At 45.0% G+C, this 18189-nt stretch overlaps 1 protein-coding gene across 15 annotated transcripts in view; it reads right to left on the bottom strand.

The window, feature by feature from the left end:
• Positions 1-18189, bottom strand: part of ST18 (ST18 C2H2C-type zinc finger transcription factor) — a 194904-nt gene that overhangs the window by 29305 nt on the left and 147410 nt on the right. For all 15 annotated transcript variants that reach the window (XR_009555665.1, XR_009555666.1, XR_009555664.1 and 12 more), the window contains exons 13-14: positions 14101-14216; positions 5813-5875 (exon numbers count right to left, since the gene is read on the bottom strand). Coding sequence is in view for 12 of the 15 variants with exons in the window: in XM_060243813.1 (XP_060099796.1) it covers positions 5813-5875; positions 14101-14216 (179 nt within the window). In the remaining 3 variants the exon portion in view is untranslated. The remainder of the gene's footprint in view (positions 1-5812; positions 5876-14100; positions 14217-18189) is intronic.

Raw genomic sequence — 18189 nt, 5'->3', positions numbered from 1 at the left:
GGTCACAGCCTGGGCCGGCCACGGGGGCAAAGTTTTCTTAGAGACTCCTCCGAAATTATGGAGATGGAGGAGCCCGAGTCCAGTTCCATTAGGCATGGAGCGCCCTCGATTCGGACCGACACCCTGACCTTATCTGGGATGCTGATATGCAAGTTCATTACCTGCAGGCTAGTCGATGCGGTCGAGTAGTCATCGGTCAAGTCGTGGTTGGTGGACTGGCGTCTGCAGGTGGCCTTGGTCCGGCAAGCCCACGCTATGTGGCCCACTCTTCCACAGTTCCTGCAGTCTACGTTGTGATAGGGGCAGTCCCATCGTTCGTGTGGATCCCCACAGCTGGCGCACTTGGTATTGGCTAGTCTCTCGGTCGCTCATGGCCGATGGGTCGCTTTCGGCCCCATTCCTGGTTGGCAACGGAGCTGGTGTGTCTCCTCCTCCTCTGGGTTGCTCGGCGCCATCTCCTCTTGGTGGACAGCTTCTGCTCGCGGGTTATGGGAAGCTTTGGTGGCTCTCTCGAATGTGGTGGCTTCGTTGAAGGCAAGTTGGAGCTCTTCCTTTGCGAAGAGCTTTTGCTGCAGTCTTTCATCTCGGAGGCCCCAGACGAATCGATCCCTCAGGGCTTCATCCAGCTTGTCGAAGCTGCAGTTCCCCACAAGTTGGCGGAGGGCAGCCAGGTAGACTGTGGCCATCTCTCCCGCCCCTTGATCCCTCCTGTGGAAGAGAAATCGGCGGGCGATGAGGGATGGCTGGGGCAAGAAGTGCCCGGTCAGGAGTCTGACTATCTCCTTGTACATTTTCTCCGTGATCTTCGCGGGGGCCGAGAGACCCTTGGCGATCTCAAATGTGGCCTCCCCACAGACACTCAGGAGCACATCTCTCTTATGGCTGTCGTCCGTGATCATGTTCGTAGGTAGCAGTCGACCTGCTCCGTGTAGGTCTCCCACCTATCGGGGTTGGCGGGGTCGAACTCTGCAAGGTGGCCCGTCGTCACGCTTGGGTTTGCCATGGTGGCGATGGCGGCAGCCTTCCTCATCTCCGGCCAGGTCAGCGAAGTCCCGCTTTGGGAGTTACCTGGCTAGGATCCCATCCTTATCACCACTGTAATGTACTGAGTGATGAGACGTGTTGAAGGCCACATACTTTATTGGCGAGTACATCACAAGAGGGAGAAACGTGGGCCAGGTCCCAATTATATACATGCCCCGGAATAACCCTCCGTCTGGCCAGGTCCAATCCTGGCCAGTTAAACTTCCTGCCACATATCTTGATTGGCGGAGCGTATTAGCGAGCTACATCTGGGGACCAGTGGGTTTCCACTGGTCGCCTCTGTAGCATTCGCTGTGTTGTACATGAAGACTTAAATGCAAGACATAACAAATATATTTTATATTTAGCCCTGAAAGTTCAGGAACCATTGCAGCAAGAGGCAGCAGTGCAGTGGGAAATAATGGATGAAACATGTGTTACAATAATTAAATCTGGAGATTACTATGGTAGTGATGGTGGAGCACATCAGTTGGTAGGGGACACATCCTGCCCACTGATCCTCCTGCAGCACTCCTCCTGACTACTAAACCCCTCAAATAAATGTCCCCCTCTCAATAATGTGGTTACACTGGAGGTTCTTATCTCTGTCTCCCCTTGTATCAGATGGTTCCATCCCAAGCAATAAGCTTGGTAAGCACCTGTAGCAAACCAATATTTCTCAGCCTCAGGTCTATAACTGAAATATGGGGAAAGCAATAACAAAGATCTGTAACTGAAGTGCCATAAAGATTGCTGAGATAATTTATATGCAAAGTTTTAAGCACTTCTGAAAAACATATGTATTGAGACACAAACAACATACAAATAATAATATATTAGATTTATAGCCCACACTCCTTTGTACAACAGAGTTCAGAGCAGATAACAATATTAATAAAACAGTAACAATAATATTAAATATTAAGACTATTATACAATAATACTAACAACTGATCAGATGACACATAAAAGCACAGCTTAGTGCCCCCCCTCCAGGGGGGGAGGGTAAAACATCCCAGGTAGAGGAGAAAATTACAACCCAGAAACCGAAGGGAAGGAAAAAAAGAAAGGCCATTCTAGGATGGAGACCATCACTGCCTCAGGACTTTAAAAGACTAACAGTACTTATTGTGGCAGACATTTTTGCAGTGCATAGCCTACTTCATTGGAGTGAGTTATCCTGTAAATCTTGTAGTCACCCCCAGTATCTAAGGACACCAAGAGAAATATAATCAGAGATAACCAAACTATTGAGGTAATTTAGCTAGAAACATTAATACGGTGATGTTCTATTTGCTGAGACTTTCATGTCTGGGCTTGTATTCAACATCTAGGGTTAAGCAGGTGTGAGGTAATTGTAATTAGTATTTTAATTGGGTATTCTGTTTATACTGTATTTTTCTTAAATTATGATTATACATCTGAGCCCTTGGGAAACTAGCTAAATAAGTCTAGAAAATATAAACAACAGTAATATTGGCAAAGATTTCTCAATACAAGAGCCACATTCCTAAAGTTTAATGCATCAGAAAATCACAAGACATAATTCTAATGCTGACACTTCCTGCTTCCCAAGGAAGAGGCCACCAGCCCTTACTACTTTCCGCTCCATTCTTAATAGGTCTGTGAGCCCACAATCTAAGCTGCTTCTCCTTCTCTTTCTTAACTTAGAACCCTTCATAGTGCTTGCTTCCTTATCTCTGTAACATCCTTCCAACTTCTGATTCACAACAACAGACAGACAGCAAAGCCTTTCATCTCTTCTCCAGCCACATTGCCCTCTGCACTGGAAGGGATGAGTAACTGAGAAGGGGTGGGAGGGGAAAGAGACAGAAAGAGATAAAGTAAGCATTATAATGAAGGGGTAGGGAGAGAAAAAGAAGGTTTGAAGACTGACAAAGAAAAGGTGAGGGCAAAAGAGACAGGAATATAACAGATAAGGAATGGAGGATATGAAGGAAGCAAATGCTGGAAGATAGGATAGGCCCTTCCCTCAACTTTCTTACTGGGCCCCGTTTATCAATATATCTAATTCACAATGTGATCAAATCTGTGGATACTTAAACCTGGAGACTAGAGTCACAAACAGAGAAGACATCACTCAACAAATCTGAAAGGTTTCCCAGATTTGCCAAAAAATCTAAAAAAGTTTTTAAAAAACCCAAATTATAGAAACAGTACCTGTAGCTTTAAGGAATAGGTGTCCTTGTTGACCATTACTAGGTAACCACAACATTATTGTCAGCATTCAAGCTCTGGTTTTTGTCAGTAAAAGGAGGGGAGAGTAGCAAGGTTCTTTTCAGGGCTCTTTTGGTTTTTGAGGGAGGACTCATTGGGACCATGCCTGGCAGCAATGACCAGAGAACTTGATAACTTGCAACCTGCATGACTCAACCACTACTGGCTGCTTACTACTGTACAACAGCAGCCACCCCCCCCCCCAAGAAAAAGCCAATGTGGTATACTGGTTAGAGTTTCCAGTTAGAATCTGTAAGACCCAGACTTGAATAACTGCTCTACAGTTGAAGCTCACTGGGTGACACGTTTTCAGACTAACTTATTCCACAGAATTGCTGTGAGAATAAAATGGAAGAGAAGAGAATATTATGAGTTGCTTTAGATCTCTATTGTGTAGAAAGATGGGGTATAAATGTAATAATAAATATAGATGAATATGGGAGGCAGATAAAAGGTAAATTCATTGGTGTGTGGAAAGGAGAGAAGGAAAAGGGGAAAGTTGAACATATTGGAGCTACCAGGAGGAGATAAAGAGGTAATATTGTGGGGAGCGGGATAACTGAGGAAAATGAGGTGCCCCTTGTAAGTCCTTGATGGTTCTCCACTATGTTACTAGGCCTAGCATGAGGGCTGGCAGCCAGTACCACACAATTGGGCTCCACCTTGTTGCCAGCACTGCACAACCGGAACATTGTTTTTTTTCTGGGAAAATGTTGCCAAGGGGAGGGAAGGAAGGCAGGCTAAAGATTGGGGATAGATAAAGGTTGGTTGACATGTGAGTGAAAAAGAGAAGGAAGCAGGAAAAGAGGAGAGCTATGGGGAGCTTTCAGTGAAGGGAAAGAAAAAAAGTGGGGGAGGGGAAATGAGATGCCCCCAGCAGGTCCATACAGGCTCCCACTTGTCTATATAGTTCTCAGCATAGCCTCATCTTAAATTCAGAGACTAGGGCCATGGGCTGACAAGGCTGATCTTTCTATAAAACAGAGAAAAGGCCCAGATTTGTATAAAAATCTGAAAACTTAAAAAAAATTACATTGGAAGTAACTCCCTCCCTCCCGAATGATAGATACAGCGCCTGTAGCTTTAATAAACAAATGGCCTCAGTGGCTCTTGCTAAACAACCACAACAGTATTGCCAGTGTTTAAATCCTGGTTTCTGTCACTAAAATGTAAGGAGGAAGGGAGGGGAAGGCGTTTTTATGGTTATTTTGGCCTTTGAAGGAGGATTCCTTGGGACGAGACCTGCCAGCAACCACCAGGTGAATTGCTACCACATGACTTGCATGACCCATCCAGGCCCAGCTTAGGGTTGCCAAGTCCAATACAAGAAATATCTGGGGACTTTGGGGGTGGAGCCAGGAGACATTGGGGGTGGAGCCAGGAACAAAGGTGTGAGAAGCATAATTGAACTCCAAGGGAATTCTGGCCATCACATTTAAAGGGACAGAACACCTTTTTAAATGTCTTCCTTCCATAGGAAATAATGAAGGATAGGGGCACCTTCTTGTGGGGCTCATAGAATTGGACCCCCTGGTCCAATCATTTTGAAACTTGGGGGGTACTTTGGAGAGAGGCACTAGATATTATACTGAAAATATGGTGCCTCTATCTCAAAAAACAGCTCCCCCAGAGCCCCCGAAACCTCCAGATCAATTCCCCATTATACCCTATGAGAATCAATTTCCACATAGGGAATAATGAAGTGCTCAGCAGACGTTTCCCTCCCCCCCCCCCTTTCTGGTGACTGAAGCGAAGGATTGGCCTCTCTATTCATGAGTTGCTGCCAACTTCTCCAAAGTAACACAGACACACCATCCCAAGAGGAAGCCTTTCAATCGGAGACTGAAGCCTCCGGAGGTGCAAAGGCACATGATCCTCTGGGGGCGGAAAAGTGGAAGAACCCCCGCTGGGACCTGGGGATTGGCAAGCCTAGCCCAGCTGCTTGCTGGTGTTCAACAGAAACACACACCCCCTTTAAAAAAAAGCCAGTATTATATAGTGGTTAGAGTTTCAGATTAGCATTCAGGAGACCCAGGTTTGAATCCCCATTCTGACATGGAATCTCACTCAGTAACTTTTGACAGTTCCATACTCTCAGTCTGACCTACTTCAGAAGGTTGTTGTGAGGATAAATGGAGGAGGAGAGAATGATATAAACTGCTTTAGTTCCCCTTTGGGAAGAAAGGTGAGGTATAGAAAATAAATATAGCTGAAAAAGGGGAACAGATGAAGGGTAGGTTGGCTGGTGGGTGAGAAGGAGAGAAGGAAGCAGGAAAGGCAGAGGGGCTATTGGGGCTTTCAAGAAAGGGAAAGAGGGAATAGTGAGGGAGAAAAATGAGATGTCCCCAAAAGCCCTAGCAGATCCCTGCTTATACTTCATATAACTCCAAAATTTGTGTGGAGTTCCTTTGTTTTCAGAAGCTGCATTTGAACTGCAGGGAGATTTGTATGGTCTCTCAACTAATCTGTGGCCATCAGAGATATATAGCAACTATCGTTTTAAAAGTAAGACATTTATGAATTTTGTTATGAATTACTATCAACTTTTTACCTGCGATGTGAAGCATAATTTCCTGTCACATGACCACTGCCATCACATCCTGGTGTTGGACACCTAAGGAAATAAAATTAAGGCAGTCAAATGAAGGGGAAATGCCCAGAAAAGGCCCAGATTTGCATAAAAATCTTCTTTTACTTAGCTGTTCCAGTTCACATGTGGGTTATCTTCTTCCCTTTGTATATGAATGTATACATTTACTTTAAGTCAGGGGTGGCCAAACTTTCTTAACATAAGAGCAACATAGACTAAATGTCAAATGTTTGAGAACATGAACATCAGATGTGAGGGAGAAAGGGAGGGAGGAAGGAAAATAGGTGGAGGAGGGGAGGGAGAGTTGGAAAGAAAGCAACTTTATGAATTCTCCAAACTGCTGGCTGGCTTGGCAAAGTGATTTAAAGAGACAAATGCCTTCTCCAAGCTGGCTGACAGTATGGTGGGGGCTTTGAGAGTCACACAATCTCTGTGAAAGAACCACATGTAGCTCCCTGCCCACAGTTTGGCCTCCCCTGCTTTAAGATGTAATGACTGTAAGAATGTTTAGTTTTATTCACTTGGGATCCATTCCAAAGGGAAACCATGTTAGTCTGCTGCAGCAAAAATAACAAAGCTTAAAGTCTTAAAGATGCCTTGAGACTCATATAAATACATAAATGTTTCATGACTGTGGATGATATGTTGATGCCCCTATAAGTTTGAGAGGTTCAGACAGGTCAGTTTATAAACAGATTTAAATGAATGGATAAATACCATAGCTGTTGAACTTTTCTGTGCTTGCGGGGGTGGGATAGTACTTTGTCAACTCAGTACTAAGACTCAGAAACACCCCAGTTGAATAAAAGGTTCTTTTTGTGCAAATATGTGCTTTTGCTAGGCATAAGGTGGTTGAGTGTGGATCTGGATGTATATCTGCTTGCAATGAATTCATAATATATTTGATATAAAGACTTGCATAATCTCCTAACTAAATGGCCTGAATCTGGGTTAAAAACTTGAACAAGATTATCAGAAAGGCTTACAGCATTATGAAAGTTAGATACTGCATGAATTAAGTAGGACTAAATGGACAGTTCCATTAATGGAGGGAAGTAAGCAGTGGGGTCCCACAAGGATAGGTACTGGGGCCAGTGCTATTCAATTTATTTACCTTCTGCCTGTGGTCATATTACAGTCTTGGCACAATCTGGCTGTGCCTCTAATTACACTGTTTTATTGTGTAATGGGATGTTTTGATCAGACATCTCACCCTGAATCAGCTTCACCATGTGCTTGCCCATGGGCAGTTTGTTATGGAATCCTTTTTTTGTTTATTTGTCCTTCATTCATGCACATAAGCATGTATCAAAAACTCTGGCTCCTTTATGGCAGCTCCACAATCCCTCCACAAAACACTGTACCCCTCTTAGCGTTCCTCACATTGCCTCTCTTCTGTGGAATACATGAGGGGGAAGTGTAAGAGTAACCCTATTCACTTCAGTAAGTTGTGTCAATCATGGAATGTTCTCCAATGGCAACAATTGCTCCGCTAACACAGTTTGCATAGGGAAAATGGGATGGGGAGTAGGGCTGCCAGTCTCCCAAGGCTCCCTGCCAAAATGGAACTATTTCCACAGCTTTCCAACCCCATGAAACAGGAGGAGATAGGAGGGATTATCACTCAAAAACAACTCCCCTGGGGGCTCCTGATCCTAACAGAGTGTTGGGTGCAGTAATGCACAAATGGTGATTCAAAACCCTGGGGTGAAGATTTGTTTATGTGTACATCATTGCCTGAATTTTAAAAAAGTGGTGGAAGGGAAGGTTCACACTTCCCAACTGCCTTGCATTCAAAATAGGGATGTTCAAGCATCCAGAAACATGGTGTGAAAATGCTGACATTTGTAAAGACTGGACTTTCCCCAGTGCCTGCTAACTCTACTTTGAAGGTGGATCATAATGGGGTGCCAATGACTAGGGAATGGCCGGCAGATGTCACTGTTTGCTCATTCACTTTAAATCCAGAAGGGAACAACAACTACACTGCTTGTCTGATCGCAGCATCAGAGATCACCAGTCCCTTTCATATCCGATGAAGGGAGTTTTGACTGCAGAAAGCTTATACCCCAAAAATCTTATTGGTCTCTGAGGTGCTACAGAATTCGAATCTAACCAATCTGCTGCAGACCAACATAGCTACCCTCTAAAATTATTCAGGATGGTGAGAACAAAGGTTGACTATGAAGAGGTCAAAGAGGATCTCCACAAACTGGGTGCATGGACAACAATGTGGCAAATGAAGTTTAGTGTTGCTAAGTGTAAGGTGATGCACATTGGAACAAAAAAACCTGACTTTAAGTACATGCTAATGGGGGTCTGAATCTGCTGAGACTGAGAGGGAATGAGACCTTGGGGTTGGAGCTCAATGAAAATATCAACCTAGTTTGCCACAGCAATGAAAAAGGCAAACTCTATGCTGGGATTATCGGGAAAAGGACAGAAAATAAAGCAGCCAATGTTATAATTCCCTTGTATAAATTTATGATGTTGTCTCATTTAGGAATACTGTGTGCAGTTTTGATCACTGTATCTCAAAAGGACATTGCAGCACTGGAAAAACTACAGATGAGGGCAACCAAGATGATCAAGGTGATGCACATTGGAACAAAGCATGTTTTGTATAAGGAAAGGCTGAAGAGTCATGGCCTTTTTCTGTTTAGAAAAGAGACGGCCAAGTGGGGGACATGAAAGAGGTTTATAAAATTATGCACTGTGTAGAGAGAGTGGACAAAGACAGTGGGCGTTTTCGCACTTACCTTAAGCCGGAGTGACGTCCCTCTTCACCGTGCAGCGTCTGCACGGTTTTCGCACTAATTGCTGTGGAGCACCTGGAAGAGCCGCAAAGTCCCGCGGCTTTTGCGGCGCAAATGTAAACCGGTTTTTGGGGGTTTACATTTGCACCGCAAAAGCCGCGGGACTTTGTGGCTCTTCCAGGTGCTCCACAGCAATTAGTGTGAAAACCGTGCAGACGCTGCACGGTGAAGAGGGACGTCGCTCCGGCTTAAGGTAAGTGCGAAAATGCCCAGTATTTTCTCCCTGTACTGAAACACTAGAACTTGTGGGCATTGAACAATGTTGATGGGCTGTAGACTCAGGATGGACAAAAGGAAATATTTCCATACCCAACAAGTGATTTATATATGGAATTCACTGCTAGAAGATGTAGTAATGGCCATAGGCACAAATGGCTTTTAAAGGGGATTAGACAGATTTACAGAGGACAGGTCTATCAGTGGCATCTAGCCATGATGAATAAATGGAAGCTCACATTCATAAGCTCACATAGATGAAGCTCACATTCATAAATGGAAGCTCACATTAATGGTTTGGTTCATGTCCCTCTCTAGTGTATACTGATTATTGATCTGTTATTGTTTCCTGTTAAAGTCTGGATAAAAACTAGTACAAATATTTGTTCTTTTTGTGTTTTTGTCTGCAACAATTTTTTTTGGATTAAAGTTAACCAAGTTTTATGAGACAATACCCCAATTCACATGTTTCAGTTGATGCACTTTCAGCCATCATGTACATGTGTACATTTGTTTGTAAAGAAGAGACCACGCACATCATGGTCTCTTTCTTACAAACAAGTATAGACATGATTTACTGGGGACTAGTACATGTATAAATGTGGAGTGTAATCAGACATTCAGCATTAGATTCAAGTCCAGTAGCACCTTAGAAATTACAAGAGTTTCAGGGTAGAAGCTGTTAAATGACAAAGCTCCCTTCATCAGATATGATTAGAAACTGAGATCTCTGAGTCCTTTTGTTTCTTTCTTTATTCTAAGATCCAGAGATGTCCATTTCTATTCATGTCCAACAAGGGGAGTTTTGACTCTCAAAAACTTATACCCTTCAACTCTTGTTGGTCTCTAAGGTGCTGCTGGACTGAGATCTAACTATTTTACTGCAGACCAACAGTTACCCTCTGAAAATATTCTACACTATGCACAGAATATGCACTGAATGTAACATGAGAATTACTGAATGCACATTTAAAGAAAAAATCAAGTGAATGTGAGTTCACTGTAACTTGTGTGAACAGGGCTTTTGGATGCATGCGTTTCCTTTTATAATAGGTAGCTGGGACAAGAACTCTGGATCATGGGAATGTGCTGTAGTGTGATATAGGAGTTAATCCATTCAATTTTCTATAATTTCCCCATGAACAAGTTGGGTTTTCATCAAGACTATTAAGAGATACCATGAACCCAAGCTAAGGCTCTGAGTACCTTCCCCCAGACATCACATTTCTCTAGATACCCCCTCACTCAGAAAACCTATACAAGATGCCTGTATATACAAGATGCTTGATTAGAAGCAAAGCAATACACTGTATCTTGCCTCCATCATGACTTGGGACTCCAAAAATTTGTGTTCCTAGTTCCATCTCTCATCAGTTCTATCTCCCAGTGTGTTTTCTGAAAACATTTATGATGAGTGTGATTGCTCTTTGCTATTAAGCCTGTGTTTTTTTGGTCACCACTGATAAAATTCCATTTACCACTTCTGTTGGTAGTTTAACCCCATTATTATTTCATGATGTACTTTGAAGCAAAATTCTTCTTGTTTTTCATCCCCCCTCCCAAAACCCAACTCATTGCATGGGCCCCAAAACAATCTTTAACAAATGAATACAGAATCTACAATATTATTTCACACAGTAGTATATCATGTGGACAGCTTATTTCATTCTGAGTCATACAGCTGCTTTGGCACAATATAATCATTGGAGAGACTATTAATATTTCAAAATGTGTAATCTATATTTATAATGAAGAAACTTCATTGTAATTGAGTCTCGGAGATAGAATTTTTCTTTACAATTGCTAATGTCATTATAGGTACTTCCTTATGATGGAGCCATTTGTATTGCTCACTAACTACCTCTTCTGCCAATGAATATTTAGTAAATGCTCTATGCCCTCAGTGTTACCTTTAGACTCTTTATATAGCAATGCTTAAGTGTTTCTGAATTAAATTGTGTGGCCAAGCACATTTTGGGTGTACATCAACATGCAGTGCACAAGTATTTTTAAATTCCATACAAGGTTTGCAGTTATTGTAAATATAGAGAGAAGAAATTATTTTCAGTAAGGTGGTAATGGTCATCTGGATCCTGAGACTTAATATCATCAATTGACTGTCTTTAAATGGTCAATGGAAAAATGGCTGCTTTTTTCCAACTGACTTTATCAACAAATGTTCTTCAAAAAAGGCAACCTAAGCCATAAGCTATGTAGTCCATTATCTGTAAGTGTGGATGCAATACAGCCATCAGCCTTTAGAACCAAGGATACAGGATGAAGCAACTTTGGCCCATGGGAACTATAATGTGGAGGTAGCTCAGCTCAGTCTTATAAAATCCAAAAGGCGAGTATCTGACTCACAGTAGATGCAAAAAGGTTTTAATGAAGTGATACAAATTACAAATAGGGAACTGTAAAGAGTGCACTGATCCTATGAAACCTACAAGGTTTGGGAAGCAAAATAATACTAAATTAGAATATGCCTGAAGAACTTTATCAAGTTCTTGGAGAATATTTTAAAAGAAAAATCCACAGATCATTCAATGGACATGACACAAAACATTTCAAGACAGCTTCTGCTCAGAGCATTTCAGGTAATTGTTACAGTTGTTAATTATCTTATGTGTTTGAGTGTTTTCATACCTCAAAATGTGTGGATACTTCTTCATGAAATCTCAGAAGCCAGAAAAGCTGCTAAATAACATTTCTGTGATAGAGATCTTATATAAGGAGGCTTCTCAGATGAATAGTAAGGCCAACCCACTTGTTAACATTTCAAAATCTTAGTCCTGTGGCCAAAGAACTGGGGTGGGGTATGGAGCAGTAGGCTGCAGAATCACCACTAATGGCTGGAGAACATAGTCCCAGCCACAGCTGATCTTGCCACTAGGCAAACTAGTGATTGCCTAGGGCACTGGACTTCTGGTGGTGGTGCCAAATTGGGTGCCCTCCATGTGAATTGGTGATGTCATGCTGCCACCCAGCCTGACCTCCTCTCCCAGTTCCCCCCCATGCGGGCCTCTCTGAGTCTCCAAGAGGCACAGTCAGTGGGGCTTTCTTCCTGTTTTTTTTTCACCCCTGGGGTGCAAAAGCAGGAAAAGTATCTCCGCCCGATCCTTTCATTCTTCATTGCACCACAGTTGTGGCCTGATCCCTCCATTCTATTCTATGGGCTGTGCCATGACACTACAGAAGGGGTTTAAAGTTTTAAAAACCCTTCTGTAGCATCACACTGCAGTGGTGGCCTGATCCCTCCATTCTATCCTATAGTCCCATAGGATAGAATGCTACAGAAGTTTTAAACCCCTTCTCTGTGTCCCAATCTCTCCATTCTATCCTATGGGCCCATAAGATAGGATAGAAAGATCTGGCCACAGTAGGCTTCCCAACCCTCCCGCCCTGGCGGGGGACCCCAGGATTTCCACCCTCTTCCCCCGCTCCCCAAAAAAACGGAAGCAGGGGGAGGGGGGAAACGGCGCTGGGGAGCATGGCGAGCCGCCTGATCCTGGAGCGGGTGAGGCCGCCGCGCCGCTGCCGCCCCTCCCCACCCACCGCAGCTGCTCCTCCGAGATGGCCCCAGGCTGAGCCCATCTCGGAGGAGCAGCCAAGAGCAGCACAGGCAAAACCAGAGAAGGGGAGGGCGAGGCAGCCCAGGAGCATGGCGAGCCGCGAATCTGGGCTCTTCTAGGACCCAGACTCGCGGCTCGCCATGCCCCTGGCCTGCCCTCACCCCCCTCCGATTCCACCCCAGAGGCGGAGTGGAGCGGGCAAGGCCGCCGCTGCCTCTTCTTTGCTCGCCATGGCTGCTCCTCCGAGATGGGCTCAGGCTGAGCCCATCTCGGAGGAGCAGCCATGGCGAGCGGAGAAGAGGCGGCAGCAGCGCAGCGGCCTTGCCCGCTCCAAGACGGGGCGGCTCGCCATGCTCCCCGGCACCATTTCCCCTCCTCCCCCTAGCTCCACCCCAGTGTCTCCTGGCTCCACCCCCAAAGTCTCCTGGCTCCACCCCCAAAGTCCCCAGATATTTCTGGGGTTGGGCTTGGCAACCCTAGGCCACAGTGACCCCAGAGAAGCGTGGAGGGTGCCAAGGGTGCCAAAGGGTGTAGGGCCAGCCTTGGTCCCAGCCAATTTAACTGCATTGCCTCATTTGAACTGGAGAAGGGACCAGGACAAGAAGATTCACAGTTCCAAAGCTATGAATGCATTTTAGGATTGCCAGGTCTGTGTTGGAAATATCTGAAGACTTTTGGGGTGGATCTGGGAGAAGGCAGGGTTTGGGGATGGGAGGGGCCTCAGTATGGTACACTTCAAAGCAGCCATTTTCTCCAGAGGAGCTGATTGTTACCAACTGGAGGTCAGTTGTAAAAATGGGAGATCTCCAGGCTTCACCTGGAGGCTGGCAACCCTACATTTCTTAGTTTTCTATATGCAGCCAGTGGGGTAACCTGTAAGATCACAGGTGTGCTGGAAGCAGCCCCAAATGTTGTAGGCTTTTCTGCACTCATTAATGGAAACATGCAGAGATTATGTTTTGGGACTTTCTGACATACAGCCCCAGGGACTAGAAAGTAAAGAAGTTTAGTGCTTTACAACAGAACAGTTTATTCTAAATTCTCAAAAGCTCAAGCCATGCAGCTGGACAATCAAAATACTATGCTATAAAAAGTTGAATACTACAAATGGTATATATTATAAACAAAGAGTCAATGTTTTGCATAACTTTTTCTAGTTTTGACAGTCACAGCAAGGGGTGAGGACCTACACCAGACATTTGAAGTTTTGCTTTGAGTCACTGGAAATACTATTCAAAATCTTCTTAGTGATTTCAGCAGTCAGTGCCCATATGTTCCAAGTTTACCTTTGGCAACCATAAAGGCTAGCAATTGGCTTTTTCACAAAATGAAAGCCAAGTTCCTTATAAAACTGAATGTTGCAAGCAGTTGCACAATGGGCAATTGTTTCCACCAAAGCTGAAGGGTCATTCAATCTCAAGCAATCTCATCCATGTGCCTGATACATGGAATGGGCCAGCAAGAAAGGGAGCCTTTTTCCATGCGTGAACAGAGTTTACAACAAAGTTACTAAGTTTTCATGCTATATAGCAGCCACCTATCTGCCACCCATAATGTGTGAGAAATCAGCAAAAACAGTAGAGCACAGTATTCTCAAGACCAGGGGAGGAAGAGGATGAAAACCATGACATGGTTTGCAACTCACGTGATTAGCTCTTTTTTGAGATCTCTTGAATGGAGCTTCAGTTTAGGACTAGGGACAGGCACTTCTCCTAAGTGTTTCTTTTCCTCCAGACTTTCAGAGCAGTTCGTAGGATCTTTCTGAAATAATGTAGAAAGATATTATTCTACAATGTTGCTATCTTCTCCTTAGTATTGATTTTATCTGGAAAATATCCCATCATTTCAGAGAAAACAGGTACCACTGATATCAATGAGATTTACTTCCTAGCTGAGGGATGTTTCAAACAAAACCTCTTTAAGCACAGAAGGAAAAAATGCTGTCATATCTGAGGAATGTGAGTTTTCTTATTATGTTACATACAGCTGTGGGAAATAGACCCATGTGTATTCTTGCCAAGGCTTTTTTCTATGACTTACTGATAATCAATAACAAGGAAATTAATTGTGTATTCATAGCCTTTCCATCTTGCATGTTGAAGAGATCTGTATAAGCTTACATATTCCTATACCAAAAGAAAACAATCAAGCTGGGGAGGGACGGTGGCTCAGTGGTAGAGCATCTGCTTGGGAAGCAGAAGGTCCCAGGTTCAATCCCTGGCATCTCCAAAAAAGGGTCCAGGCAAATAAGTGTGAAAAACCTCAGCTTGAGACCCTGGAGAGCTACTGCCAGTCTGAGAAGACAATACTGACTTTGATGGACCAAAGGTCTGATTCAGTATAAGGCAGCTTCATATGTTCTTCATATGTTCAAATGAAAGGTATTTCCTTAGCTATTTTTTACTCTGGGAGAAACACAGCAATATGGATCTTCAGCTATTGATGAATGGGGCATCAAGTAATCATTTGTGTATATTAGTTTCAGAGGGGTAGCAAAATATTGCAGCAAAATAATAATAATAAAAACACTTCCATTGACACTGTCTTTAATATTGTATATATTTAACAATCTTCAGAGATCACTGTTGCTGGAGCATATGTGATGGTTAGGGTACGGCTTGGAAAATCCTGGTTCCCTTAGCCATTAAGCTCTCTGGATTACCTTTCCAGTTGCTGCCTCTCAGCCTAACCTACTTCACAAAATTGCTGTGAGTATAAAATGGATGGGGGAAACCATTTATGCCACCCTACACTCTTGGAGGAAGGATATAATATGATAAATTGTTCCTATAACATAAAACACAACACTTTTCTATGGAGTGCATTCAGTGGCAAACTGTCAGCCCAACAACTTAAAGTCAGGCACACTAGCTTCACTGCCTTGTAAGCAGATAGTTACCATAATCAGAATGGATACAACAAGCTCTCACAGTAGAAAGTTCTAAGATACCCATGTGAGATGGAATCCAAAGAATTATTTATGTCAGGAATCCAAAGAGTTATTTTAGCAGGTCCTTAGTGAACTATTCTTACCTGAAAGGCTTGCCACATTTCCAGGGGGAACTTCAGAGTAGTGAATGGAAAACCAAAGATTTCCTTGTATCAACTAGATATATCCATAACCTTTTTGTCAACCCACATATTTATCTGAATATTAATGTATACCTTGTCACTCTTTTTCACTAGTGGAAGGGTAATTCTGCTGGTGAAGAAGGGTGGGCAATTTTTGCCAACGTTCTCTGCCACTGCACAGTCTTACCATCAGCACTAGAGGGAATCCAGTGGTTGCAGCATGATGGCAGGGGGTGGTGGTAAGTTCTGTTCTAGGAGCTCTACTCTGATTGATTAGATAAACCTTATCTAGAATGAATCTAGCTAGAATGAAGATAACTCGGGAGCAAGCCTTCTCATTAGTGGCCCCGCGCTGGTGGAATCAACTCCCAGAGGGGGTGCGAGCCCTGCGGGACCTGAACCAGTTCCGCAGGGCTTGCAAAACCTCTCTTTTCCAACTCGCATTTGAATTAGGACCAGACTAACTTGATAAAATCATTCTACTCTAGCCATCTTATGTTGTAACTGAAGCTGTTAATATGTAATTGTGACACCAGAAATTATAGCACCTATTTTTATGTATTTTAATCTATATATGTAATTGTATTGTACTTATAATGTTTATCTGCTTTTAATTGAATCATGACGTAGTCATGTCTGTGAGCCGCCCTGAGCCCGCCTTTTGGTGGGGGAGGGCGGGATATAAAAATAAAATTTATTATTATTATTATTATTATTATATATGGCTATGCCAAGATCCTTGGCAGACATACTAAGGAACAAGTCCCACTGCACTCAGGACAGTAGAAGATGAAAGAGAACTGCTTTTAACTTGAGAAGTATTTTAAAAGGTAAAGGTAGTCTGCTGTGCAAGCACCAGTTGTTTCCAATTCTGGGGTGATGTTGCATCACGACATTTTCATGGCAGACTTTTTTATGGGGTGGTTTGCTATTCCCTTCCCCAGTCATTTACACTCCCCCCACAGCAAGCTGGGTACTCATTTTACTGACCTTGGAAGGATGGAAGGCTGAGTCAACCTGGAGCCGGCTACCTGAACCCAGCTTCCACCGGGATCGAACTCAGATCGTGAGCAGAGCTTCGGACTGCAGTACTGCAGCTTTACCACTCTGTGCCATGGGGCTCAATATTGAGAAGTATTTACCTTCATATGATTCGGCCCCACCCTGGCCAGGCTGCAAAAGTGGCTATGCGCCGCGGGGCCGTCTTTTGCATCCCCAGAAGGATGCAAGGCTGTGCTGAGCTTCCCGGGCATCTGGGTGCTTCAGGAGGGTGGAGCGTTGGGGCTATATATAGCCTCAGCCCCGCCCGTCCTTCGCAGTCCTGGGGAAGCTCTCGGCTGGGTTGGAGGCATGTCAGGTGTCCACGGCCGGGAGCACGTAGGCGGGGATGTTTGTGGCGGGCCTGGCTCTGGGGGTCCTGGCAGGTGAGCGGCGAGTGTGGAGAGCCGGCGGTAGCAGCATCGGAGCCACCTGCGAGCTGTCGGGCAGCGTCGTCGGGCCCCAGGAGGGGCATCAGTAACTGGAGGGAGGGCAGAGACACTTGGGAGCAGCGGCCTCATCCTCGGCGGGGAGCCTTGTTGGGTGCCTGGCTACAGCATGTTGGCTGAGGGTTAAGTGGGGGTCGTGTGCTTTCAGCTCCCCCCCCCCAGGAATTTGTGATAGGGCCCCTTTGGCTGGTTTGGGGGTTATTTTATAAGGAGTGGCACAACCCCACTCCTATCCTACCCCCCCCCCCCAGTAGCTTCTTTGGTGTTGGGCAGTCTTTGTGCTTTCTTCTTAATGGGTCCAAAGAAGGGGCAGGGCCCTTCTAAGGGCAAGCAGCCTGCAAAAGGCACCAGGAAGCGGGTCTGTCTGGGGGCCCCGGGGGAAGACCAGATGGATAGTGTTGACATGAGGCAGGCCATAATGGAGTGGCTGAGCGTTCTAGAAAGGGAGCAGGGCATGTCGGGGGCGCTTGCGGTTTGGCCTGGGCGTCACAGTGCCACTGGGCGGTCAGGGACCCTTACTTTTGAGAGAGAGGTGTTGGCAAGACATTCTGCATTTCAGGAAGGTATGGGCTCTAGGATGATGCCCGACTGAAGCCAAGAGGCGAGTACAAGCAGGGATGCGGTGCCGAGCGATGAAGTGGTGGAACAGGAAGTCATGGAGGACAGGCAACAACCGACCCAGCCAGTTGCAGTGGCGGTGACACCAGCAGGTATGGAAGGTAAGATGGCATCGACACAGCAGCATGCCACATGGCCTTGGGGATCTTGGGGCCCCAGCATATTGCCAGGGCCCATGGGGACGGGGCTGGTGTCTACACCTGTAGAGCAAGGGGGACATTGAGTTTTCCCGGCTCAGCCCGGGCCGTCATGGGCATTAGGGAGTCCTGCTTTGGGGCAGGTACAGGGCACCCCAGTGGGTTGGTGCCAGCCACCTTCAGTTTCTTTGGGGTCAGAGGCCACACAGGGGTCAACAGCATCGACAGTGGCGACAGGGGTGTTACCCTGGGGAGGGCAAATGCCGGTGGCCCAACCTTTGGGATGGCCCAGTATTCAGTGTAATCCATGGGGTTATCCCCCTAATCCTTTTGGGTCAGTTCCCTTTTTGGCTCTCCCTTTTGGAGACTCGGCAATGCCTTTGGGGGACCACCTGACCACTGCGACGCAAGAAAACATTT

This window comes from Heteronotia binoei, chromosome 7 (assembly GCF_032191835.1).
Source record: "Heteronotia binoei isolate CCM8104 ecotype False Entrance Well chromosome 7, APGP_CSIRO_Hbin_v1, whole genome shotgun sequence".
Taxonomy (NCBI): domain Eukaryota; kingdom Metazoa; phylum Chordata; class Lepidosauria; order Squamata; family Gekkonidae; genus Heteronotia; species Heteronotia binoei.
Note: the sequence above shows the minus strand (reverse complement) of the source record. Positions and strands in the feature narration are given on the sequence as shown.